The 26586-nt window shown below is 38.3% G+C and overlaps 3 protein-coding genes across 5 annotated transcripts; 1 reads left to right on the top strand and 2 right to left on the bottom strand.

Moving 5' to 3' along the window:
- The first annotated feature begins 4783 nt into the window (after nt 1–4783).
- LOC306862718 (protein RD3-like) lies at nt 4784–8086 on the top strand. Of its 2 annotated transcripts, none has more exons than XM_079405642.1 (3): nt 4784–4902; nt 5084–5335; nt 6944–8086. In XM_079405642.1, exons 2-3 carry the CDS (start codon nt 5118–5120, stop codon nt 7050–7052), a joined length of 327 nt encoding a protein of 108 aa, XP_079261768.1. In that variant the 5' UTR covers nt 4784–4902; nt 5084–5117; the 3' UTR covers nt 7053–8086. The 2 variants fall into 2 exon arrangements, with proteins under 2 accessions (XP_079261768.1, XP_079261769.1); XM_079405643.1 differs by having other exon boundaries at nt 6881–8084.
- On the bottom strand, nt 7605–14202 carry LOC306862717 (syntaxin-5-like). 2 transcript variants are annotated; one of them, XM_079405641.1, is made up of 11 exons: nt 14125–14202; nt 13185–13413; nt 12976–13046; nt 11968–12023; nt 11822–11892; nt 11619–11735; nt 11473–11529; nt 11300–11381; nt 11120–11217; nt 10906–11027; nt 7605–8970 (listed from the first exon to the last, which is right to left on the bottom strand). In XM_079405641.1, exons 2-11 carry the CDS (start codon nt 13392–13394, stop codon nt 8811–8813), a joined length of 1044 nt encoding a protein of 347 aa, XP_079261767.1. In that variant the 5' UTR covers nt 13395–13413; nt 14125–14202; the 3' UTR covers nt 7605–8810. The 2 variants fall into 2 exon arrangements, with proteins under 2 accessions (XP_079261767.1, XP_079261766.1); XM_079405640.1 differs by having other exon boundaries at nt 7606–8970; nt 11822–12023; nt 14125–14186.
- Nucleotides 14203–18015: 3813 nt separating this feature from the next.
- LOC306862880 (adenylosuccinate synthetase isozyme 2-like) lies at nt 18016–26058 on the bottom strand. Its single transcript, XM_079405920.1, has 13 exons — nt 25567–26058; nt 25225–25327; nt 24971–25039; nt 23086–23136; nt 22890–22956; nt 22688–22795; nt 22316–22397; nt 22099–22225; nt 21837–21991; nt 21602–21726; nt 21171–21268; nt 19769–19918; nt 18016–19662 (listed from the first exon to the last, which is right to left on the bottom strand). Exons 1-13 carry the CDS (start codon nt 25783–25785, stop codon nt 19610–19612), a joined length of 1407 nt encoding a protein of 468 aa, XP_079262046.1. The 5' UTR covers nt 25786–26058; the 3' UTR covers nt 18016–19609.
- Nucleotides 26059–26586: the final 528 nt, after the last annotated feature.

Raw genomic sequence — 26586 nt, forward strand, 5'->3', positions numbered from 1 at the left:
GGGTCAGACACGGCAAGATAAACCAGACAAGACTACTAAAGAAACGCTTTGTATGCAGACTAGGCTAACAATACTCGGCGGTGTGCAAGAGCAAGTCCCAGGCTTAAGTAGAGTGGTGGTGATTGTGAAATGGTGATCAGGTGTGGGTGTGATAATTGAAAACAGCTGTGCGTGATTAGGGTGTGCAATGGATGGTGGGAAATGGAGTCCAATGTGCTTGTGAGTGAAAATAGTCACTGTGGTGAACGGGTGACCTCTAGTGGTGGTTAACCGGGAGAGCATGGCCAGGATTCGTAACATAACCCCCCCCCCCCCCCAAGGAGCGGCTTCTAGACGCTCCGATACAATCAAGGAGGGCGGTGGAGCGGAGGCGGAACAGGGGGAGGGATGGAGGGCCAGATCCCTGCGGAAGTGCAGAGGCCGGGGATCGAGGCAGAGCCAGATGGCACGGGAGCCCACCAGGGCGGAGCAGGCGGAACGGGAGCCCACCAGGGCGGAGCAGGCGGAACGGGCGGAACGGGAGCCCACCAGGGCGGAACAGAGGACCGCCACGGCAGAGCAGATGACCACCAGACCCGAGCATAAGACCACCACGGCGGGGCAGACAACCACGAGACCCGAGCAGAAGACCACCATGGAAGGGCAGAGGACCACCACAGGGAGGCAGACAGGGCAGGAACCCATGAAAGAGACTGGGATCTGGGGAGAACAGGGACAGAAAACACAGAGAGAGCAGAGACAGACAACACAGAGAGAGCCTTCATGGTCTCAGGAGCCGTGGCAGGGCAGGACGGGACCAGAGCGCACCTGGGTGGAGCAGGAGACCCCCAGAGCCAGGCAGCTGACCACCACCGCGGAGTAGACAGAGCCAGAGCCCACCAGTGTGGAGTAGACAGGGCAGAGGATCTCCACGGTAGAGCAGACTGCTCAGGAAGCCATGGCAGGATCAGGGATCTGGGGGAAGCAGAGACAGACCACAGGGAGAACAGAGACAGACAACACAGAGAGAGTCCCCATGGTCCCAGGGGCCGTGAAAGGGCAGGTCGAGAGTTCGTAGACGGTCTCAATGGCCGTGGCAGGACAAGACGAGGATTCAAAGGCAGCTTCCATAGCCGTGACTGGGCAGGACGTGGATTCACAGACGGCCTCCATAGCCGTGACAGGGCGTGAGCTCACAGGTGGCCTCTTTGGGGCGCTCCGGAGGAGCAGACACTTGAGGGCGCTCTTGCAGCGCGGACACTTGAGGGCGCTCTTGCAGCGCGGACACTTGAGGGCGCTCTTGCAGCGCGGACACTTGAGGGCGCTCTTGCAGCGCGGACACTTGAGGGCGCTCTTGCAGCGCGGACACTTGAGGGCGCTCTTGCAGCGCGGACACTTGAGGCTCAGGAACGGCACTCCTGGCCGTGACTTGAGAACTGGATTCTTGGGACTCGGGATCGGCACTCCTGGCCATGACATGGTAAACAGGGAGTTCGGGAATGGCCTCCGTGGTCGTGACAGGGCAGACAGTGAGTTCAGGAACGGGTGCCACCACTTCGGAAGGTTCTGCAGCAAAAGCCGCCACCTCTGGAGGCACTGGAGCAGACTCGTGGACAGGAGAGGCCTCAGGAGCACAGTGTGCAGCCCACACACTCAAAATGGCAACCGCCATAACGGGAAGCACTGAGGTCAGGGGAACAGTCTCTGTAACAGCCAGGGTTGAGACCCTGGGAATGCCAGCTACTCGCACCGACGACAGTGGTGGGTCCATCACACTGGATATCAGAACTCAAAGGACTGACCTTGAATCTGTGGTAACAGCCTCTGGCAGTTCGGTGGAGGCGTGCTGTGACTCTGGCTGGTGCACTGAGACGTGAGCAGACTCTGGCTTGGCAGGCATGACGTGAGCAGACTCTGGCTTGGCAGGCATGACGTGAGCAGACTCTGGCTTGGCAGGCATGACGTGAGCAGACTCTGGCTTGGCAGGCATGACGTGAGCAGACTCTGGCTTGGCAGGCATGACGTGAGCAGACTCTGGCTTGGCAGGCATGACGTGAGCAGACTCTGGCTTATTAACACAGGCTGTGGCTTGACTTGGCTCTTTGAAGTAGGCTGGGACTCGACTTGGCTCGTGACTGGCAGAAATGATGCTACAGGGTGGTGTTGTGGCCGCTAGTTTGCGAGTGAGTGCGGTGTTGAGTTCCTCTGCGACACCCACAGTGAATGAAGAGCCCACACACAGCAAAGCATAGCCCATAAATTGAGTGAGTGAAGCACGAGGACCCTCACTGATTAACTGCTGTTTGAGTGGCTGATTAATGCCCTCACAAAAAAAATCTATTAACAGGTAGTCCGGTAGATGTGAGTCATTAACCAAAGCCAAATACTCAGCGATGTAACGCTCTAGGGATCGTGTGCCTTGCTTAAGGGTCAATAATAAGAAGGCTACATCCATACCTGACCGAAGTTTGTCAGAAAAGCTGCTGGATCCATGTTGGGCCGAGTATTCTGTTACGGGAGTGACGAGACGTGAGACGTGCGGATCCATTTGCGAAGCTCTATTAAAAGACATGGTCATACAGGCAGGGTCGAGAGACAGCAAACAGGTATGGCAGAGGCAAGACAGAGCAATCCGGGGAGCAAGCGAAGGTCAACGATCGGCGTACCAAATCCAGACAGGGCAAGGCAGAGAGAATAATCCAAAAACACGGGCAGGGTCAGACACGGCAAGATAAACCAGACAAGACTACTAAAGAAACGCTTTGTATGCAGACTAGGCTAACAATACTCGGCGGCGTGCAAGAGCAAGTCCCAGGCTTAAGTAGAGTGGTGGTGATTGTGAAATGGTGATCAGGTGTGGGTGTGATAATTGAAAACAGCTGTGCGTGATTAGGGAGTGCAATGGATGGTGGGAAATGGAGTCCAATGTGCTTGTGAGTGAAAATAGTCACTGTGGTGAACGGGTGACCTCTAGTGGTGGTTAACCGGGAGAGCATGGCCAGGATTCGTAACAGTTATGAGTCTAATGGAGACATTAATAAGGTTATGTGGAAAAAGTTAAAAGGATTGTAAATAAATGAACAACTGAATAAATAAATATTTGTATATTATTTAGTATATGTGGGAGTGTCTGTTTGTTTTTGATATTTCCTCATTTCTAATATGTTTCTAAGGTCACTTTAAATTAGTTACAAGAAACATTTATCAGTAAGCAGACACATTTATCTAAAGCAGCATACATATACATAATGAAAAACATTGTTTTAGTCATTTATAAATACTAAAGAATCACATTGCAATGCAGAATGCATTATTATTATTATTATTAGAACTGAAATAGACTCCACCATCCCATGACCCTATGTAGGACAAGTGGTTTGGAGAATGGGTGCATAATAATAATAATAATAATAATCATTACAGAGGAAATGTTCATGTCATACAAAAAAAAATACTATTTCTTTAAATAAATGTTTAGAGAAGTAATTTCCCTCCCAAATGACATCTGTCACTCATTTCATGACAGATTAATTCCTAAACACACATTTCCGTCCTGTCAACTATATGGGAAAATCCATGCTTTAAAAATGCTACTTACTTCTTTTTATTTGGGTTGAAGTAACCAGTATCAGTAATGTGCTTTGATATTGTTTTCACATTAAAATCCACACTGAAACATTTAAAGATAAAATATGACAGAGACGTACTGTAACTGTAGAAAGCAATGTGATAATGCCTAACAGGGGGTTTGAAGAATGGATGAGAGAGGAATCACTGGATTAAAATGTCAAGATTGACTGAAATCTAATGGAAGGGTATTTTAGCAGGAACTGAATTTGCAGAGATGGAAGTGGATGAGAATGTGGACTGAATCCTGTGTCCCATTAAGAAAAGCTTTTCAGTAATAAAAAAGGATTTTCATTGTGGTTTTTAAAATGATTTTTGAGCAGTCAAGCAAACAAAACCACTGCTGTATGCACATTTTGAATAAACAAATGTACAAAAAGCATTCAAATGAACTTTTTTAAACCATGAATAATGTAGAAGTTCTCCATTTCTTATCCATTAAAAACACACATTCCTGGACTCGTCCAGATATGACAGGAAGTTCGAAATCATTGGAAAAAATGGAGCTGAGTTGGCTTTTTCCTCATTCCTATAGACTGGGAGACACATACACCAGTACTTAAGAACTCTTACATTACACATTAATCTAATCCTAGCAATTTCCCAGGGCTTTTAAGAGTGAGGAGACAGGAGGCCAAATAATAAAAGTGAGAAGTCCAGTGGTATTAGGATCATAACAAGACAAGAAATGAAATCAAATTTAACTTTGATCTCCAGCTTCTTCTGTTTGAAAGTCAAGTTCTGACAAATATTATGATTATGTCATACTGTACGGCTTCAGCTTCTTCCGCAAGAGTGAAATGGGATAAGGTTTCAGACATGTCTGAAGCATGAGAACCGCAAAACTTTTGTATTTCTCTGATACTAATCTGATTTCATATAATTTTGTTTGCCTACAAAAGGACAGCAGGGGGCCTAGCAGTGTTTATTAAGACAGGATTGGGATCTAATTCTGTGTTGTGCAACCCTTAAAAGGAATAATCCAATTAATACAAAGTATTTCATCGGAATGACTAAACTAGACATCCAGCGGTGCGGTTTGCGTTCGAATTGGTTTGTATGTATAGAAGGATAGCTTGCTTAGACTAAGTTGTTTTTCCTTTGCCAGTGATGAACCACTGAAATGTGGCTTTACTGTAGATTATAATCATAAGGGATTATCTTTAGCCCTTTATCTGGTGTTGAGAGGAACTGCCATGTGGTAAAGACATGTGCGCTCCTGTGTAAATATTTCAGACTAAGTTGATGGAAAGGTCCAGTGAGAATATAACCAACCCTCTGCTCATCTAGGAGAAGGTAAGTGCCATAACTCTTGAACCATATTTGGAGAATGTCTTTTATGTGACTTTTATTATTCATGACATATTTTGGGACTAGAGTTGGCTAGGCCTTTTCTGTCAACAGCGGTCGTTGGTGCACAAACAGTCGCTGTATATTTGGTTCATTGTTCACTCACGCAAGTTCTTTACCATTTCAGATGTTCCTCTGGTCATCAGTGTTCTCCAAGGAACATGCTGATGCTGGAGCTGGGCTCTTTACTGAAGCGCAGTGAGCGCCTCCGCCAGAAGAAGACGACGGAGAACCGCAGGCGCAGCTCCTCTGTGGATTACAGCTGGCTGGCTGCACCTCCACACAAGTCCTCCTATGAGATTCCAGCTGGGGAGATGCTGGAGCTACAGGATCTGTGTGCCAAGGTCTCTCCCTCCCCGTGCGGCCTCCTCATTCTCAGGTAGGCCTACATCAATAGTAGGTTAGACTTTAGTGAACAACACCTCAGACCTCAGACAGCAACATGCATTCAGTTTGTGAATGATCGATTACTTTAATTGGTGTCGATTTTTTAAAGAAATTTCTGTCTGTAAACTTTGGAGTATTGGTAAACTCTTTTTTTTCTTCTTCTTCATCTTTTAAAACGTTTCCTTTTAAACGTAAAAGGAAATATATCAATATAACTAATATATTTACTTGAGGTACTCCCTGAGATTTAAGGAATTCATGGTTCTCTGACTTTGGTTGACATGCAGGTAAATAAAATATTTCATCTTTTTTTGTAAGTGTTTTATTTTGATTGTTATTTTACACTTATTTGTTTAGATTTTACATTTTATGATTTAATTATTAGCTTTTCATTAAACTCATACACCCATGCTGTTTATGAACCCCACTTTGGGAAACCCTTACATAATGTAGGGTAGAGTGGGGGCAACGCCCTCCTTAAGGACTGTGTACATTTTTTTTTCTGTAAAACAAAGTTTAATGTGTTCAGAAAAGTTGTCATAGTTTAAGTGACACTGACATAAATTATAAACCAAGTATGAAAAATGTCCAGTTTTCATGATGTTAGATTTTTAACAAAAAGTACATTTGTACCAAGGGTGCGTTTTACCACACCTTTGGGGGTAAAATTCCCCCCAGTCAAACAAAGCAATTTGCTTTAAACATTTAGAGCAAAATCAGAGTACATGCAATTTTAGTTTAAAATGATAGAATATAATCGATTGATTACAAAATTATAATAGCCTATTTGAATAAAAAATTAGCTGATGCTAACTGACTAGCTATGCTAACTTGAGGTAACGTAATTTTTAAAGCACTGAAATCGACTTGGAACAAACGTTTTGTGGTTATTATTTAACTTTTATTTCAAACGTGTTTAAGCAGCCTATTATCTCCCATCCTTTGCATCACAATTTACTTAAATACACACACACACGCACACAAAAATAAAAATAAATAAAAATCAAACTGGCATGCATCGAAACATTTCTGGTTACTGAAATATTAAATTGAAAAAAACAAAATAAAAAAACGTTCATTTCAAAACCGTTTCTGTGGTAACCTCCTCTTATGACATGAAAAATACAAAATCACATTGCCTTAGATGTTTAGACATTTTGTCAAAACTAACCAAGTCATTTCAGTGGATGATGACGTCAGTTTTCTTAGCAGAGGACATTTTTCAAGTTTTTGTTGCCACTGTATAAAAACAGATCCTAAGTTTTTTTTTTCTTAATTTTGAACAATATTGCTTGAACTATATGTCCATTGTACCAGGCCACCATTTTTGTCAAATCCTTCGAATGAAAAGTTCTAAGTATATTTTAAGACATTCAAAAGCTTGCCAACATTGGCTAGTTAAAGCAAACTGTTGTAAAGTTACTCCAAAACATTCAGAGTAACTTGTATGGACAATGATGTTGGACAAATCCATGTTTAAAAAACACTTGGGCTAAGAGGAACTGTATCTTTGAACAATCATCGGCTTGTTTTTTAGGCTGAGGAAAGTTGTGACAGGTAGAGCCAGAGGTGACTGAGGTGTCTCGCCTGTTTTGTTCAGTTCTGTGTATCTTCCTGGACGAGGTGGAGGAGGGGGAAGCCAGGGAGAGAGCACAGTAAGAGCATGTCTGTCATCAACCTGCGCTCACGGCTCCACATCAACCCACTGAGGAGCAGAGTCACCCGTTACACTGAGGACCAGGCCGGGGAGGACGACAAGGATGAAGACAATATCCACAGAAACAGGAGGATCAGGACCATGCCTAATATCAGTGTAGTGGAAGAAAGAGCACTGACCTGAACAAGCTATGTTTGGAGTAGGGAACTCTTTATGATATGGTCATTTTAAAGCATTGCTTGCTCATCAAATACAATGGAAGAAAGCTCAATTATCATTACATCTTTTAAAAATAAAGGTTACAAATGGGGATTTTGCAGTAGTGCCATGGAAGAACCATTTGGTACCATTCAATTAAGTTTTTTCTTAATGTGAAGAATATTTTAATAATCTAAAGAACATTTTTCCACTATGAAGAACCTTATGTGCAATGCACTCTCAGGTACAAAGCTGGTATCCAAAAATTCAAAAGCTAAAAGGTACATCTTTGTTACACATTAGTACCTTTTGAAAGGGTACTGCCTCAGTGACAGTTTTATACCTTTTTTTCTGAGAGTGTGGAAAGGTTCTATTGATATTAAAGGCTCTTCACAGAACCACAGATACTAATGAAGAACCTTTATTTTTTAAAGAGTGTTTGGCGCTTTTTCTTATTCATACAGCATGGATCTTTTGTACACTTCCCTTCCATCAAATGTGGCATATATATCAAATGCAAGAATTAAACATTATAGTTTTAAAAAGTCACTACTGTCCTTTATTTAAAAATAGCTTTGATTAACTTTATTAATTAAGTAATCAGGTACTACATATGCTACTGTAAAAAGACAACAGACATTACAACAAAACATTCATTTCTATTTCCTTTTTTTTTCAGTTCTTCTATTTTACAGAATGCATTTCACAAATGGTGGGGTGGGACATTCCCCCAATCTCAATGTCCAGTTAAACACAAATGGGTGCGTTCTCTAGAAAACATCATTTGCAGTATTCTCACGGACCCCCTGAAACCATATACTGAGACATATTAAACAAGCTTGTGAAGGATGATTGAAACACTCAATGAAATAAAAAATACTCCTGTTCGAATTGTTTACACATTTCATGATTCACGGCCAAAATTGGTAAAAGTTCACTGTCTCCAAATACTTATTTCTCACCTGCTGTGTTCACAAGTGTTGTAAAAGTGGTAATCGATCCCAAAATCAAAAATAGAAAGAATACATATTAAAACCTCTAGTCAAGAGTCATCATAAAAGTGTAGAAGCATAATGGTCATTTGAGATGGCTTGGTGGTCTACTGCAGCAGGCAGAATATAAGAGGGAATCTGTTACAAACCATTGCATAAGATTTAGAGAACAGAGAGAGAAAACATGCAAATGCATAAGCTCTCAGAAAACACATTATGTTTGATGGTGTGTAACATGATTAATATCAAACAAAAGTGACCCAGAATCTGTTAAAATTGTGGTTCTTTGTCCATGAGACGATTGCTGGTTTTACTCAAGGATGTCTATGTGATTTAGAAAACCAAAATATGGGACATCATTTCAAGAGTTGGCTCTACATATACAGAAACAAATCAGATTGAAATTTAAATGGACAAACTGTTTTAAATCGACTACAAACTGACAAATGCTCTGTCTATATAGAGTCTTACGAATATTCAGTTCTATCCATTTTGAGGAAAAAGATCACTAAAAGAGAGCTCAGAAAGGAAAAAGAAAAAAAAAACAGAACGGCCCCTTTCATTCCTCAAATACTGAGAATCACCCGATTCTTTAAATCTGCCCCTCATAAGAGTGGACCTCAGGTCATGAAAACCACAAAGACAATGAAAAAAATGATGAGGATTAGGAACATCTTGATAAGCAGCCAGCGGTTGTTGGACACAGACTGGAAATATTTGAGTATCTCTGTGTGCGCGAGATCCACGTTCAGCTGAGTGTCCTCGACATTAGCATCAATTCTGTCAAGGAGGAGAGAAGTTCAATGGAAAGAATTATTGTTAGTTCATACATAGTGTAAATAACAATACCCTTTAAAAGTCTGGGGTCGGTTTGATTGTTTTCAGTCTTATGCTCTCCAAGGCTGCATGTATAAAAACAGTAATATTGTGAAATACTGTTACAATTTAAAATATTAAAATGGTTAGTTTTAAAAAATATTTTACAATGTAACCTAATTATTTTATGGTAAAGCTGAATTTTCCGCATCATTCCTTCAGAAATCATTCTAATATGCTGATTTGATGCTCAAATTTCTCAATATTGCTGCTCAATATTTTTGTGAAAACTGCATTACATTGAACAAAGTTAAAACATTCAAACAGCATTTATTTGAAATAGAAATCTTTTTATTATAAATTATAATACATTATAAATGTCATTTCTTTTGAACGGTAGTGTATGTCTCAAGATGTTAAAGTTGAGTAAGATGCTGGCCTATTCAAAACAACCTGAATCACTAATCTGCCAAAACAGTTTAGAAAACTATTTTTATGACACTGGTACCACTTCCTACTGAAGAAACTGCTGGCTGACTGTTACTGCGGCAGTAAAAGAGGCGATTACACTGGCAGAGAGCTTTTCATTATGGTCATACACAGTGATGACCAAACCACAAATGGAAGCAAATGGGGAAAAAAACACACTTGTTTATTCATTAGACACTGAAACTGAAACAAGAAAAATAAAGACTGGTGCTTAAATCTGACCTACATTTCTCGGTATTAGAGTTATTTTAGTATTATTTGATTTATAGTATTGATTATTTTTTTATATTTTGAATTGGCTTTTATTTTTATATTTTCAGAATTCCATTATGTGCTTTGTCATCTGTCTTAGTTTTAGTTTTTTTTTTTTGTGCTGTCAAACGATCCATCCATATGTGTATTGTGTATATTTATTATGCATATATAAATACCCACACATACAGCATATATTTTGAAGATATTTGCATGCATTACATATTCAATATAATCATATATAAATATATAAACATAACATTTTTCTTAAATATACACATGACTGTGTGTGTATGTATACACATAATAAATATACACAGTACACACATTATGTAAACAAAAACTTTTATTTTAGATGTGATTAATCATAACTAATCATTTGACAGCACAAGTTTTTATTTTATTTTTATTTAGCTGAATTTATTTTTATTTCAGTTTTACTTACAGTAATTTAAACTAAAACGAAAATTAACTTAAGTTAAAGGAACACTCCACTTTTTTTGGAAATAGGCTCATTTTACAACTCCCCTAGAGTTAAACAGTTGAGTTTTACCGTTTTTGAATCCATTCATCTCCGGTTCTGGCGGTAGTACTTGTAGCTTATCTTAGCATAGATCATTGAATCTGATTAGACCGTTAGCATTTGGTCAAATGACCAAAGAGTTTCAATATTTTTCCTATTTAAAGCTTGACTCTTCTGTAGTTACATCGTGTACTAAGACCGACGGAAAATGAGAAGTTGCGATTTTCTAGGCCGATATGGCTAGGAACTATACTCTCATTCCGGCGTCATATCATAGGCTACTGAGCTGGGGACTACTTTCAGGCGCTGCGTCATGTCATATTGCGCCTGCTGCACCCACGACACGGCAGCAAAGTTCCTTGATTATTACGCCGGAATGAGAGTATAGTTCCTAGCCATATCGGACTAGAAAATCGCAACTTTTCATTTTCTGTCGGTCTTAGTACACAATGTAACTACAGAAGAGTCAAGCTTTAAATAGCAAAAATATTGAAACTCTTTGGTCATTTTTGATGACCAAATGCTAATGGTCTAATCAGATTCAATGATGTATGCTAAAATAATCTATGCTAATCTAAATGAACATAGAATACCTCCTCATGATGAAGAATCTCTCAAAGAAGATTCTTCCTCACCTTTGTACGGTCTCTTCCTGTTCTTTCACCATATGAGCCAGCTGCTGAAATATGGATCCGAGCTCCACAATGGTGGACTCTATATTCTGCATAGTGTCTGCGCGGTTCTGAATGTATGAATCCTAAACAAGCACATGACAACAGAGATTCAAACTTACTTGAATCAGTTTACCTGCAGCTGTACATTACAAAACAACCAATAAACAAACGATACCCGTTCATTAATTAACTGCATCTGCTGACTGGAGCTGAGGTCCATATCTATAGATATATCCGTCTTCTTGGAGTCGTCCTGCATAAGCACTGAATTGTCTGTTGAAAGAAAATCAAAAGGGAAGAATAACTACATGAATGTGGACAACATCTGCTTTTGCACGAGTAGAGAAGCTCTTACTGAAGCTGTTGGCATGGAAAGAGGAAGATGAAGCAGGAGTCTGAGAAAATTGCTCTTGCCTGCTTCTCTGCTGCTTTAGGTTCTAAACAGAGAGAAAACATGATTCAAACACTGAAAAAAATTATCAGAAACGTAGCACGATGGATCGAACTCTTAAAAAGTAAATCAATTACCTCTGTTCTGACTTCCAGGACTGACTTGAAGTCACTCGAAATCGATGCCAGTTTAGACTACAAACAGAAAACAGGCTTTAATTTCAAGCGGAAGCCCACTAGACATCTTTACTTTATGATTGAGCACTAACGTCAGAGGTTAATACCTGTAATGAGACCACAATGGTGTTGGAATGCGTCTGAAGATGTTTGCCATTCTGTCCACTCCGTGATCGAACAAATTCCTGCAGGCCAGCTATCTGCTTATTTAGACTGTTAATGTCCTGAGTGAACACAGACAGATTACAGTATGACATGGACAAACAGAATAATGTGTCCTTGGCGAAGGGAAAGTAACAATCACCCTAACCTGTTTCACAATGTAAGTGAGTTCATCAATTTCAGCTGCTTTGTCATCAAAGAGGGACTTTCTTTTGGCAACTGCAGGTGAAAACAGAAAAAACAGTCCACAGTGGTACATGTGAGAGATGATGGCGAGGGAGACGAGATACTTACGGATTGTGAGCTTCTCCAACTTGGCAAAAGTGTTGCTGAGGTCTCTTCCAATTCGCCTGTTAATAAGATGCGGTCAATATCTGTCATAAGGCCAAGTCAATGAAATATTACAGACCATTAAAGCTTAAGTAGGTCTGAATAAATTATAGGTCAAATGCAGCACTCGGTGCCAATACTAAACACAGTTGCAGGAAACGTCTGTAAACCCTCTGGATTTTCCAGGAAATTGGTCATAAAATTGGATATGATCTTAAACAATAAATAAACAATAGACTTAAGTATGTGACGCTTCAAAAGCTAACAGCAGTCGGGAGTCAGGTAACCAGGAGTGCACTCAGACATTCTGCACTATAAAAATCATTCACTAATTTTGAGTTTGACATTTGGGTCAATCACATAATGCTCATTTGTTTATTTTTATTCAGACCTATTAATGTAATGATAAAAAAAAAAACAATAAAAATGTAAGTCATACTTTGACTTTGAAACGCTTTAATAAAGTAAAAAAAAAGTCAAAATGTTAAATGTAACCAAATAGGTTAAAATTATAATTTTTTCTTTTATGCCAAAATTCATTAGGAAATTAAGTAAAGATCATATTCCATGAAGACATTCGTAAATTTCCTACTGTAAATCTATCAAAACTTCATTTTTGATTAGTAATATGCATTGCAAATAAGGCGATGTTCTATAATTTTTTTTGCACCCTCAGTTTCTAGATTTTCAAATATTTGTATCTCGGCCAAATTTTGTCCTATACATCAATGGAAAGCTTATTTATTCAGCTTTCGGATGATGTATAAATCTCAATTTCAAAAAATGTACCCTTATGATTGGTTTTGTGGTCCAGGGTCACAAATAATATTTTCATATCAGAATGTGCGTTTTATTAATTTAAGCAGAATATGCTTGTGTATGGCTGTTACTTATTTGAAGATCAGATCAACATTTTCAGAAATCCAGGTAAATCACAATCACTTTATATGAGCGATTGAGAGTTTAACTCACTTAGCCAAGAGTGTGAATTCACTCCGCTGTCTGACTGCACTGTTGACAGCTCTGACAGGTTGTGCTCCATTCTGGAAAAGAACAAGAGAAGAGCAACAGTTCTTTGGTGTTTTTCAACTCATGCCACCAGTATGAACACAAACTCCTTTTTATTAAACCTATTAGCCACTCGCAGGTTACTGGACAATATGCATCAATAGTTATGGCACCTGTCTCCCCTGCAGGGACTTGCACACCGACTGAAACTCGCTGGTACGGTCTCGGCAGGACATGCTGAGTGTGTCTACGACAGGGGCGATGGGTGCTGGGACAGCCAGGGGGGTTTCCAGCTGCTGGGCCAGCTGGGACTGGGTCAGAGATGGCCCAGTGTACACCCCGTCCTGGCTGCTTCTAGGACCGTGACGCCGCCGTGCATTCATGGATGCACCAACTCATCACCTTATAAAGAGGAAAGAGAAATCAAAGTGAAAGTGTGTTAACGGTAAAACTCCCTTACAATTTTATTTTCAATCTTCAGCATAAAGTAAAAACAGGACTCTGATGCAGATGCATGTAGCTGTGTCTCACAACTTAAATTGTGTCTAGACCGGGAATGTACTTATGATATTCATAATATGCAGATTTGCATAGTTATTTATTGCATTCTTATTATTGTAATAATTTTTAAAACAGTAGAGCTGCAGCTTAATATTTGTGTAGAAACTGTATAATTTGTTTCAGGATTATTTGATGAATAGAAAGTTCAACATAACAGCTTATACTTGAAATAGCCGTCTTTTGTAACATATGTCTTTCCTGTCACTTCACATCAATTTAGTTTAGACAACAGCTGTTTTGAAGAGAATGTCTATAGAAACTTCTGCTCCTCTACTGTTGTCATCTTCGCAATGTCACTTTTAAAAACAAAAAATACAGCAGTGTGGTAGCACGTCATCTACGTATCTCAATATTTTGCAATGATTTTCATACTCTTTTGGTGAAATCCAGCTCTAGTTAGCTGCTAAGCTAAGTGTGTAGCTGATTACATGATCCTAATGTTTCATCAGCCAAACAATGAGAAGCGCCACACGCGTCTGAATAAATGAACAGCGCTGATTTGTGAAGTAAAGGGGAGATGTGAGCTGAAAGATACAAAGATTCATTTCTCACCACTCTGCCTCTCTGATGGCTGAACTGTGTGCAGATTGTGAATAACATCCGGGTCTTAACACAAATATTGACGTCACTGCCACGTATTGTTAAGGGAGATCCGCTTATTATCTTCAACACCAGGTGGCGCTGTATGTTTGATGTAGCGAGTTGAAGACACTACGCAGATGAGTGAAAATGATTATTTTCATCAAAGTTGTTAAACACATGATTGAATTAAAATCATTTATTAATAAGAAAGCAATCAAAACACCAGGATATGCACCATGTTTGACATTCTTCTGAATACGTTTTCTTTTATATGTAGCATTTCCTTTCTTCTCTGTTAGGGTTATTTTTGTTTAATTTTATGATCTCTTAATAATTAATAAAGAAATTGCTTACTTTGACTTGAAGTCTGTTCTTATTTCGTCTAGAATATCAGAATATAATTAGAATATCGTGAAAAAGTTAATTTTTTTTCTTGCAACTTATTTCAAAAAGTGAAACTTTCATATATTTTAGATTCATTGCATGTAAAGTAAAACATTTCAAAAGTTTTTGTTTTTATTTTGATGATTAGAGCTTACAGCTCATGACAGTCAAAAATCAGTATCTCAAAATATTAGAATATTTACATTTGAGTTTGAACATCCATACAGTATTTCAGGCCTCACCATAGCACAGAAACTGCACTTGTTAAAATTACAAATGACTTGCTTCTTGCTTCAGATCAAGGCTGCATCTCATTGCTAGTATTACTTGATCTTAGTGCTGCGTTTGACACTATAGACCATGATATACTCATAGATCGACTACAAAACCATATTGGTATTCAAGGGCAGGCTTTAAGATGGTTTAAATCATACCTGTCCGATCGCTACCACTTTGTTCATTTAAATGGAGAGTCATCACAATTATCACCAGTAAAGTATGGAGTACCACAAGGATCAGTCCTAGGTCCTCTTCTATTTTCAATATACATGTTGCCTCTTGGTAATATTATTAGAAAATACGGGATTAGTTTTCATTGCTATGCTGATGATACTCAACTATATATCTCAACAAAACCAGGTGAAACTTCTAAACTATCTAAGCTAATAGATTGTGTAAAAAGATGTAAAAGATTGGATGACCAATAATTTCCTCCTATTAAATTCAGATAAGACAGAGATATTACTTATTGGACCAAAAAACAATACACAGAATCTCTTGGATTACAATTTACAACTTGACGGATGCACTGTCACATCCTCTAAAGTCAAAAATCTGGGTGTTATATTAGACAGCAACTTGTCCTTTAAAAATCATATTTCCCATGTTACAAAAACAGCATTCTTCCATCTTAGAAACATTGCCAAGCTTCGAAACATGCTACCTGTTTCTGATGCAGAAAAGCTAGTTCATGCATTCATGACCTCTAGACTGGACTATTGTAATGCACTGCTAGCTGGTTGTCCTGCATCTTCAATAAACAAGCTACAGATAGTCCAAAATGCAGCGGCTAGAGTTCTTACAAGGTCAAGAAAATATGATCATATTACCCCAATTTTACAGTCTCTGCACTGGCTACCTATTCAGTTCCGTATCATTTACAAAATATTATTACTTGCCTATAAGGCCCTAAATGGTTTAGCTCCTGCGTACCTAACTTGTCTTCTACCACGCTACAATCCAACCCGCTCCCTAAGGTCACAAAACTCTGGACTTTTGGTAGTACCTAGGATAGCAAAGTCCACTAAAGGAGGTAGAGCTTTTTCACATTTGGCTCCCAAACTCTGGAATAGCCTTCCTGATAACGTTCGGGGTTCAGACACACTCTCTATGTTTAAATCTAGATTAAAGACACATCTCTTTAGCCAAGCATTCACATAATGCATTTTATAATCTTGTACTGTAGTATATCTGATCAAATGTACATTATTATTATTCTTTAGCTTGGGATGGAACAGCAGCTACGCTAATTATGTTTCTATTTGTCTCTGTTTCTGCCACGGGATTAACATCCCGTGGTAATTAGGAATGACAGAAGCTTCAGTCTGGATCCAACCCCTAAATGATCTGAGATGACCGAACACCTGAGAAAAGATAATGCCAACCCCTCAGAGGATGCCAACGCTCAGACAACATACAGAATTACCAAATGACCACTGGAACTAGTTGAGACCTTACAATCTGACTTTGCTGCAGTTAAATTGAACTGCTGGTTTGTTGGCCAGAGGCCAATGTTTGATATTGATATTGTGATATGTTTGATATTGTGCAGTTGCTTTGACACAATTTACATTGTTAAAAGCGCTATATAAATAAAGGTGACTTGACTTGACTGTATAAATTCAGGGTATCTCTTGTTCTTTGAAACCACAAAAATGGGGAAGACTGCTGACTGGCAATGATCCAGAAGATGAACATTGACGCCCTCCACAAAGAGGGTAAGTCACAGAGGGTCTTTACTGAAAGGTGTGGCTGTTCACAGAGTGCTGTATCAAAGCATATTAAATGCAAAGTTGACTAGAAGGAAGAATGTGGGTAGGAAAAGGTGCACAAGCAACAGGGATGACTGCAAGCTTGAGAATACTGTCAAGCAAAGCTGATTTAAACACTTGTGAGAGCTTCACAAGGAGTGGATTGAAGCTGGAGTGAGTGCATCAAGAGTCACCACGCTCAGACGTCTTCAGGAAAAGGGCTACCAAGCCACTTCTGAACCAGAGACAACATCAGAAGCATCTTACCTGAGCTGTGGAGAAAAAGAACTGGACTGTTGCTCAGTGGTCCAAAGTCCTCTTCAGATAAAAGTAAACTTTGCATTTCATTTGGAAATCAAGGTCCCAGAGTCTGGAGGAAGAGTGGAGAGGCACAGAGTCCATGTTGCTTGAAGTCCAGTGTGAAGTTTCCACAGTCAGTGATGATTTGGGCTGCCATATCATCTGCTGGTGTTGGTCCATTGTGTTTTCTGAAGTCCAGTCAACGCAGCCATCTACCAGGAAATTTTGGAGCACTTCATGCTTACTTCTGCTGACAAGCTTTATGGAGATGCTGATTTCCTGCCCACACTACCAAAGGTACCAAAAGCTGGTTCAGTGACCATGGTGTTACTGTGCTTGATTGGCCAGCAAACTCGCCTGACCTGAGAATCTATGGGGTATTGTCAAGAGGAAGATGAGAGACACCAGACCCAACAATTCAGATGACCTGAAGGCCGCTATAAAAGCAACCTGGGCTTCCATACCACCTGAGCAGTGCCACAGGCTGATTGCCTCCATGCCACGACGAATTGATGCAGCAATTCATACAAAAGGAGGCTCAACCAAGTATTGAGTACATAGAAATTAACATACTTTTCAGAAGCCAGACATTTCTAATTTTCTGAGACGCTGAATTTTGGGTTCATTATCTGTATAATCATCTAAATTTCAAGAAATAAATGCTTGAAATATTTCACTCTGTGTGTAATGAATCTATATATGGGTTTCACTTTCTGAAATGAGTGACAAAAAAATATTGACCTTTTTCATGATATTCAATTTTTTTTTTAGATGTACCTGTATGTAGAATGCGCATAAAAAACAACTGAATGAACGAAAGAAGTTTTTGAAAGTAAAAGAGAGAGAAGTAATTGTACTTAAGTGAACAGCTATTTTTTTTTAGATAAAAGCAATGCTTTAGAAAATCTTAAATATAAAAGTAATGTTGTTGTTATTATATTTAATATATTAATGTTAGTAATAGGTAATAATTTACATAACCGTTAAATAAGCAATTACAATTTCTGCAGCATGGATGAGCCGTTTCAAAAAGCCTCACAGTTGGCTTCTGTGCCTGTTAAGAAGATAATAATAATTATTATTAAACACCACAAGAAGTTAACGTGGCCACATCTAAATCTAAATAATACAAATCATACAGACATATGAATTCCAGAAGATTTATGAAATTATAAAGCAATCATTGCTAATGTTAAGTCATAAACCTGAACATTACCTGCACTGACACTGGCTGTGTTCAACAAACAGCAGCTCAATAATCTCTTCAACACCACGCACAAGCTGCCTCAACTGTAATTTTGTTAAAGACACAACAGTTTGGTTAATTTCGAGGTTTATTTATTAGGCTCCAACTGGTTTTCCTGTGGTACGGCATTCGAAAAAAAAAAAAAAAAACCACTTACCATCACTTAAAAATTAAGTGTACTAGAGAAAAAACTAGGCTAACAGAGAAAACATTTAAATTATAATTTAGTTAATGCAACAGCACAAACTTAAATTTATAAATTAGGTTCCTATAACAAACATCTGCTTTTCGGCTTTAAAAAAAATAAAATAAAAAAATAAATAAAAATTTTACTTATACCTGAACATCCATCCCAAATGTCTGGTGGTACAGGACGAGATACAGCGCAGAGAGTGACTCACATTATACTCGAATAACTGCTGCCTCACGAGACAAACAGTAGACTGATGATAATTCAGATTACCCTGTTCATTTGAATCCTATTTTCCGATGGAACTGTTACTCCTCTACAGAGATTGCAAAATATATTCTGGGAAATTTAGTAACCTTTTTACTAAAGAACTTGTAATATGACAACACACTTAAATCCATAATTTTTTCTTATAAAACACAGGATGAGCGGCTTTAAAGTGACATGCAAAATATTTCTGAACTAAAATATCTAGCTTTATACATATTAATCATTTTGGAACCATTTGAAATATTGTTTTCAGAGTAAAAATGGCATTCACACAAACATTCACTTAAAGCCTTAATTAGTTGTGCACTTTATTCTTAAAAAAAATAAAAATAAAAAAAACAGCAGCAAATGTGCACTAGGTGGAATGCAATGCATATCTGTGTATGTATATCTGTCATTCATAGATTCAATAGTGCACTATATCGCTCACTATTAACAATGCCTCTTTTTTTTTTTTTTTTCCCAGTATCACAAAGACTGAAGGTCCCTTTTGATATTTCAAACCACATCAAACCGGTCTTAAAAGTATACACAAACACTGAATTAAAAAGACAAGATTTAGCGCTCACCCCCTCACACTGATTACATAAAAGAATGAACAGCACATGACAATCTTAAAAATCTGTTTGGTTTTATCCATCTATTAGCAATGAAAAATTTAAATGCCAGAGTGCAAAGTGTGATTTTAAGAAAAACGGTAAAATGACACCCCTCCATCTAAAGCTCTGCAATTACTCAGACTTCAGACAACTACTAGTGATTGGCAGAGGTATGTTATAGTTCTGGGATGTGCTTTGGAAGAAATAGGTACGAGTCAAGATTTACGAATGCAGGAAAGCGAGTCTGGTGCTCAAACCAGACCTGTATACAATGCTGGTGCTCACTTCGAGTGGGACATTCAGTGGATTCTAAACCCACAGTTAGTCTTCATCTCAGCGCTGATGCATAAAAGAAAGATCTGGTCCTCCAACGGTGGTGATGACAGATGTCCTGGCAGACCATGCAAATGAAGTTCAGCCGTTCCCGTTGCCCTCATCAGAACAGCTTTATCATGCTTTCTCTTGACTTGCCAACTCCAACCCATTTCACTGAAAAGATCATTTTTTTTCTTATGACCATTTTGACATTTCTAAGCATGTCAGTAGGTTATGTTATTGTATATGAAAGTGATTTACACATTAAGTGTATTTTTACCTGGCACCTGCAGGAAATTCTCGATAAAACAAATGTAAGCTTGTGCCTGTGAAGGCAGGTCATCAAAACTGCGGACTCCCTCAGTGCTACAACACCAGCCAGGGAACGTCTCATAAGTCACTTGAACCTTTGTGAGGACATCCATGTTAGCTGAAAAATACAATGACAGTCCTTCACTATCAGAAAAGGTCTATGCTAATACATATTAAAATATTACCATAATACTTGATTTGTGAATATCATTGTAATGTGTAGATGCGATTAACCGGTAGAGATTTTGGACTATCGTCTTTATCGCGTTTACGCAGTCTTTAAACTTTGCTGTGCACCGTGGTCACAAAAATGTATCTTTTGAACATTAAGCATTGCGGTTTCAAAACAAGTGATGCTGAAATGCAAACAGCTTTATATGCGCTGTGATGATTCAGTGAGACATCGGTCTGAGCGGTGCGCGAATGTGAAGCCGCTGCTCATAGAGTGTGTGAGTATTTTTGTCGCTTTATTGGCTTAGAAAGGCTAAATACACATACATGTATGAAAATACCCATCTTTGCAAGTATACTCATAAACAGTCATTTAGGTCTTAAAGGTAAACAGAAAATCTGTCACTGCTCTAGACTAAATCACTTTTGTAACTTTCATAATAAGAAATTTAATTTACAAAGTGACAACTATGCAGTTTTTGAATAAGTTATACAATGAATGTAAGATTAATTATTTACTTATTGTAGTTTTTGTCCTATTGCTTATAATTAGTTAATTATCTTCAGTGAGTGAGTTTTTATTTTTTTTTGTATTTCTGTGATATTGACACTGGTGACAAGAATTATGAAAATTCTATGGTATCAATAATTTTGATATAATAAAAACGTATTAACTCTTTCCCAGCCAAACACAGAGTTTTCCATTATTCATGAAGACAACACTTCCCCACCATACACGGAATTTTCCAGGTTTCTGCGTTCTAGCGGTTTCCTGTCTCCTGAATGAGTGTAGAATCACTCGATCAAAAGCACAGGCAAGGAAGCCGCAGTAACGAGCGATCTCATATGCAAGCATGTGCATATGAAAAATAATGCAATCATCAACACTAACTGCATATAAATGACAACTGCCCAATGTTACCGAGAATGCTTAAAGCTAGAATAAAATGGATAAAAGTTTAAAAGTAGAGGGTCTGTTCTTTATTTTGATGTACTGCACGTTCAGATACTCATACAACAAAAAATTCTGGGGGCCATGAAATTTGAGTGAAAATCAATGCTGGAAGTGGTTAGCAACTTTTTTTTCAAAAACGCTGGCAGGGAAAGAGGTAAAAGAAAAAATAACTATATTGTGATGTATCGTTATTGTGATATAAAATTACTCATATCGTGATACAAGACTTGTATAGTCAACTTACAAGGAAAATTGGGAAGAGGCTTTCCATCAACTGAGTAGGCTATGCCAATCTTTATTTCTGGCAACGTGTCAAGAATGTCCAACTTGGTCAGAGCAATGCTGAGAGAAAGGAGGAAAAGTATTGTTAAATTAAAAAAAAAAAAAAAAAAAAAAGCTTACTAAACCATTTAACCTGTGCCAAAGGTACAAAAACCTAATAGACAGCGGTTTTCAGCATTGATATTAAGAAGTGTTATTGAGCACCAAATTGGCATATTAGTATGATTTGCCATAACAGGGATAATTTATGTTAAAATAGATCCAAATACAAAATCATTATTTGAAATTGTAATATTTTACATTACTTCTCTATTGAATTTTGGTCAAATAATAAAGTGGCCGTGTTGAGCATGAGAAATTTTTGAGTGCTAGTGTAGGTAAACCACAACTCACGCTGAAAAACCATTAACCATGTGGGCATAGCGAACCAAAACCAGGTCCAGCCATCCACAGCGACGTCGCCTGCCTGTTGTGACACCAAATTCTCTCCCTTTGCTTTGAAGCAGATCGCCAGAAGCCTAGAAAACATCAAGAAAACATTAATAATTTTCAAATATACTACATGAGAGGCAATGTCATGAGTTTTACCTTCTGACTCGTTCTTTACAACAAACTGAGAGACACTCACATTATCTTGCTCAGTAGGGAATGCCCCAACTCCCACCCTGGTGGTGTAGGCCTTCACCACTCCATACACACGGCCAACATGAGACGGCGGGACTCCAAGACCTGTGCAAACGCCTCCGACTGTACAGTTTGATGAGGTCACAAAGGGGTACGTCCCTGAAAGAGATGGAAACATTAGACATCGTTATCATTCACACTGTTAAATTAGATTTCGCAAAGCACTCCAGTGGATCTCCCATTTTATGCAGGATTGCTATTCATACCGAAATCGATATCCAGTAAGGCAGCGTTGGCTCCTTCCACCAGAATCTTCTTGCTTGGTCCATTGAGGGCTTTATGCATGAAATAAACCCCATCAGTTACTAGAGGCCGCAACCTCTCAGCATAACCCTATGGGTGAAATGGAGAAAATTTTACTTGGCAGGTTCATGAATGAGAAGTCTCACTAATCATATTGAAAGATGCCAAGATGCTAATCACCTTCAGCTGCTCAAGCTCAGCATCAATATCAATATTAAGGTTAGGATATGTGGTCTGAAAGTGACCAGCCAGCACCCGAAACCTGTGGAGAGATATTTACATGTATTTCTCCTCCTCCCATGAGGGTCAATCTGATCATTTAGGCATTGATTTGTAGCCTACACTATGAATGATATGTAATTGCCGTACAATTATAATGTGATTTAAATTAAATTAACGTTACAATATCAAAATAATCAATTAGAATTGCATAAATGGGTAGTTCTAAAATAAAGGAAGTCTAACAGAAGCAGATATGCTAATTTTCATGTAGTTTTCAGAAAAATTAAATTAAAAATATATTTTAATTTAAATATAAAATATATTACTCACTTTTCCTCAAAGACTGAAAAGTCTGAGACTAGATCACACACTCTCAGTCCATTACGTGCTGCTTTGGAGGAATATGCAGGTCCAATGCCCTTCTTAGTGGTGCCCAAACTGTAAAGCAAAGGAGGGTTAATCTTACAGAAAATTATCTACAAATTAAGCTTTTATAAATGAGCTTTCATAAGTGCAAAAAATGAATACTCACTTCTTCCCTGCCTGCTGCTGTCTGAGCTGCTCCTGTATCCCATCAACGGCCTGATGGAAATTGAACACTACACAGACAAAGAAGAGATCTAATTCCAATGGAACAGATATGGAGTTTCATGGTGTTTTCATAGTCAATGTCATCAGGAATAAACCCAAATTACTCGAGACCTGATGAAGTCAAAACAGAACTATACCAATATGTGCCCGGTCAGATATCTTCAGCCGTTCCTCCCATCCTTGAAGTCCTAAATTAAACAGAGCAAAAGAACTCATTAACAGAAAATAAAGCCGAATCTAACAGAGATGGGGAAGGAAAAAAATAAAAAAAATTTACATATATACTAAAGTTTACAAGTATGTGATGGAATGTCAGAGTTTTACCAACTGACCCTCTCTCCACTTGTTCTATGTAACGACTTGTTTCTTTGTTCTTGCAACAAACATCTTTTTTGTAGGGAACAATAAGCTTTTTGCATAACTTTCATATTTCCTATTGGTACTGTGTTGACTTTAAGTAGTTAAGATTTCCAATATTCTTTACATTTTCATTGACTAAAAAGGAAGAAAAAAGCAGCGAGGGGTCTAGATAACTTTTTTTTTTAAACGGTGTTGATTTGGCAAAAATTATTTGCATGTACTTTATAACAATAGCTGTTCTATCCAGATTTTGTCTTTTTGATTTGGAGGCAAAAAAACAAAATGCATTGTGACTAGGGGTGGGCGATATGGGAAAAATATCATATCACGTTTTTTTTTTTTTTAGAAATATCACGATTCACCATTTTATCACGATTCTGTGTCATGTTAGTTTTACTATTTCGGTTTTACAAGTTGTCTGAGCATTACAGCCAAACTAGAAAGACAAAGATGCATGGCAGATATTTAGGCCAAAGTGGGCGAAGATAAATCTTTGTCATCATTTTATCTTTCTTATTAAAAAATAAGAACAAAGATACACATTACAAATACACATAATATACAAATAAAACAAACAGTGCTTTATTTTCAGGTACAATAGGTTAGCAGGAGCATTCAATGAAATTGAATGAACAAATATAAAAATAAAACACTAGATAGACTGATTCCTAAAGAGTCAAGTCAAGAATAGTGAGTGATTTTTCTCTTTGCGTTTTTGTTGTTTTGTTAACTTTAAATGAACAGTTCCCCCAAAACTAAATAGTCATCTGTCTGTCAATTCTGTCATAATGTTTTATTTTTATACCATCATTTACTCAAAAGTAGTTTTAAACCTGAATGAGTTTCTTTCTTCTGCTGAACATAAATGCTATTTTGAAGGTGGAAAACCAAACAGTTGCTGATCCTCAGTGACTTCCATAGGATTTTTCTTTCCTATCAAAGTCAATGTGGACCAGCAACTGTTTGGTTACCCTCATTCTTCAAAATATCTTCTTTTGGGTTCAGCACAAGAAATCAATAGAGGTTTGGGACAACATGTGAGTAAATAATGACAGAAATTAAGTCTTAGGGTGAACTATCCCTTTAATGACAGTCGACAGCATGTTTAGTGTCCTGTCCCTTTAAGAGCTGCACGCATCTAATATACAGGCACGCATCCGTTTCTCTCTTAACTATTTACTTTCATTTTAGAGATAACCAACTGAGTCTGTATGTAAACCTTGTGTGTTTTGACAGTATTAGCGCAAAAGATAAGTTAGTTGAGTAATCAGGCGCTGTTATACAGGCTTTTTAGTGAATTTAGCGAATTAAACATTTAACCAGCAAGGCTTATTGTGTGCAAATAATGTACTTTTGCGATCGCGAATAAGTGCAGTGTCCTTTCAGAGTAACTCTACTGCTGTATGTCGTGTTGTACAGTATATATATAGAGACGGAGGAGCCAGAACTGTATTCGACAAAAGCTAATAAATAGGTTTTAAAAAGAAAATAGATTAAGCAGATATAGAGATATATATAAAATATAGTGATATCAAAATAAATTGTTGATATCACTGTCATTGGGATATTATCTTATATATATATATATAAGATCTATTACACAGATAATATCCCAATGACAGTGATATCAACAATTTATTTTACACCATAAACATAACTTACCATTGCCTTTCTGCAAGTTCTTCTCAGCCTCCTCAAAAAGTCCTGGCAGGTGTATAACAACACCATTTCCTGTGGGACAGAACAAAAAAGATCTCAGCAAACACAACAGTCAATAGCTCAAAGCATCTGATCCCAAACAATGAACCGAGATCAATTAACGTTAGATGAGACGACTGCCCGTTTGAACGAAAAGTTATAAATGCATACTATGAAATGAAAACTAGGATTAAAGTCAAATAAAACCATAACGTTACCAATAAATGAGGTGGCCTTTTTGTTGAGAACGCCGCTCGGCAGCAGGTGAAAGTCATACTCCACACCGTCCACCACCACTGTGTGTCCCGCGTTATTCCCCCCCTGTAACACAGTTGTTAGAAACATGAACGCAAGTATCGCGATAAGATAAAAATCTAACAGTTAGAAGCAGGAAACATCACTTCCAACAACTTTGTTAGGTTAGTGATGCGACTTTTGCAAATAATTCCTTCCGCTTTAACCTCATTAAAATAATCTCACACAGTAACTTACAGACATAAAGCTTGCGCAAACTCTCATAAACACAAAATGATAAGCGAGACGAGCGCTTGGATACCCACCTGGCATCTGCATACAATGTCGGCGTCCATCGCCAAGAGGTCGACCACTTTCCCCTTCCCCTCATCGCCCCACTGGGCTCCCAACACGACGGTCACTTTATTATGGGGCTCCCTCGGTATCCGCAGTGAGTCCACGCTGTCTCTGGAGCGCTTGAGCGCGGGTTCTCCGTTCAGAGAGGCCGTTTCCTGCCCATTAGACATTGTGCTGTCCGCTGCCATGCCGCAAGTGTATAAGAAGAACAGCGTGAACGCGGCTACACTGCTCCAACATGATTGCGCGCGAAACGGCCATCAAAATAAAAGTCCGCTGGCCAAAAATAAACAAAACAGCTGGTGGAGTTTGCAAACACATGGCTGTCAGGAATATGCATTCTTTATTAAATTATATAATATTAAATTTGAGAAAGTGAGACTTACTATTGGATTGTAACTCAATTCAATTTATTTTCCACAGGTTAGTGATGTTGACAGGTTAGAGACTTAGCATATCTTACTTCACAGGCATATTTTGGCGGGTAGATGGTGTGGCAATATAAAAGTCTTTTTGCGTTTTTAACAAATTAATTATTTTTCTTTTATGACTAGTAAACATTGTTTGTATGCATATTATTATAGTTAATATTGAAATCCCCTTTTGCTGAGAATTTTTTGGTCAACCATAAGAGCTGGTTGCCACCTACAGTAGTTAATCTGTATATTTACTTTAATGATAATGATAATAATAATACAGCAGTTTGACTCTCTCTAAACTTCTTAAAATCAGCTAAACCAGTCTGAGACACATTTCCAAATATGTGTAAAGTGCAAAAAGTTAAAAGTGCAATAAAACTAATCACTTCAACTATTAAATCATTCAGATGTTTATTAAAACATAAAAACATAACCTAGACATAACATTGTGAAAATCCTAGAATGACATTACATTGCTCAGGCTGGATAACGACGGCTAAGTCATGAAGTGCCAAGTAGCTTAAACTCATTATCTTCTTTTCACACAGCAGCATGTTTCTTTGGAATAAC

Source organism: Barbus barbus, assembly GCF_936440315.1.
Source record: "Barbus barbus genome assembly, chromosome: 43".
NCBI lineage: Eukaryota > Metazoa > Chordata > Actinopteri > Cypriniformes > Cyprinidae > Barbus > Barbus barbus.

Coding starts and splice junctions, on each gene's coding strand:
- LOC306862718 (XM_079405642.1), top strand. CDS start 5,118: ATGCTGATGCTGGAGCTGGGCTCTTTACTGAAGCGCAGTGAGCGCCTC. Junction 5,336..6,943: donor TGCGGCCTCCTCATTCTCAG/GTAGGCCTACAT, acceptor TGTTTTGTTCAG/TTCTGTGTATCTTCCTGGAC.
- LOC306862717 (XM_079405640.1), bottom strand. CDS start 13,394: ATGAATGCACGGCGGCGTCACGGTCCTAGAAGCAGCCAGGACGGGGTG. Junction 13,047..13,184: donor AGTCCCTGCAGGGGAGACAG/GTGCCATAACTA, acceptor GTTCTTTTCCAG/AATGGAGCACAACCTGTCAG. Junction 8,971..10,905: donor CAGGAAGAGACCGTACAAAG/GTGAGGAAGAAT, acceptor CCTCCTTGACAG/AATTGATGCTAATGTCGAGG.
- LOC306862880 (XM_079405920.1), bottom strand. CDS start 25,785: ATGGCAGCGGACAGCACAATGTCTAATGGGCAGGAAACGGCCTCTCTG. Junction 25,328..25,566: donor ACATTGTATGCAGATGCCAG/GTGGGTATCCAA, acceptor ACTGTGTTACAG/GGGGGGAATAACGCGGGACA. Junction 22,957..23,085: donor ATCTGACCGGGCACATATTG/GTATAGTTCTGT, acceptor TTGTCTGTGTAG/TGTTCAATTTCCATCAGGCC.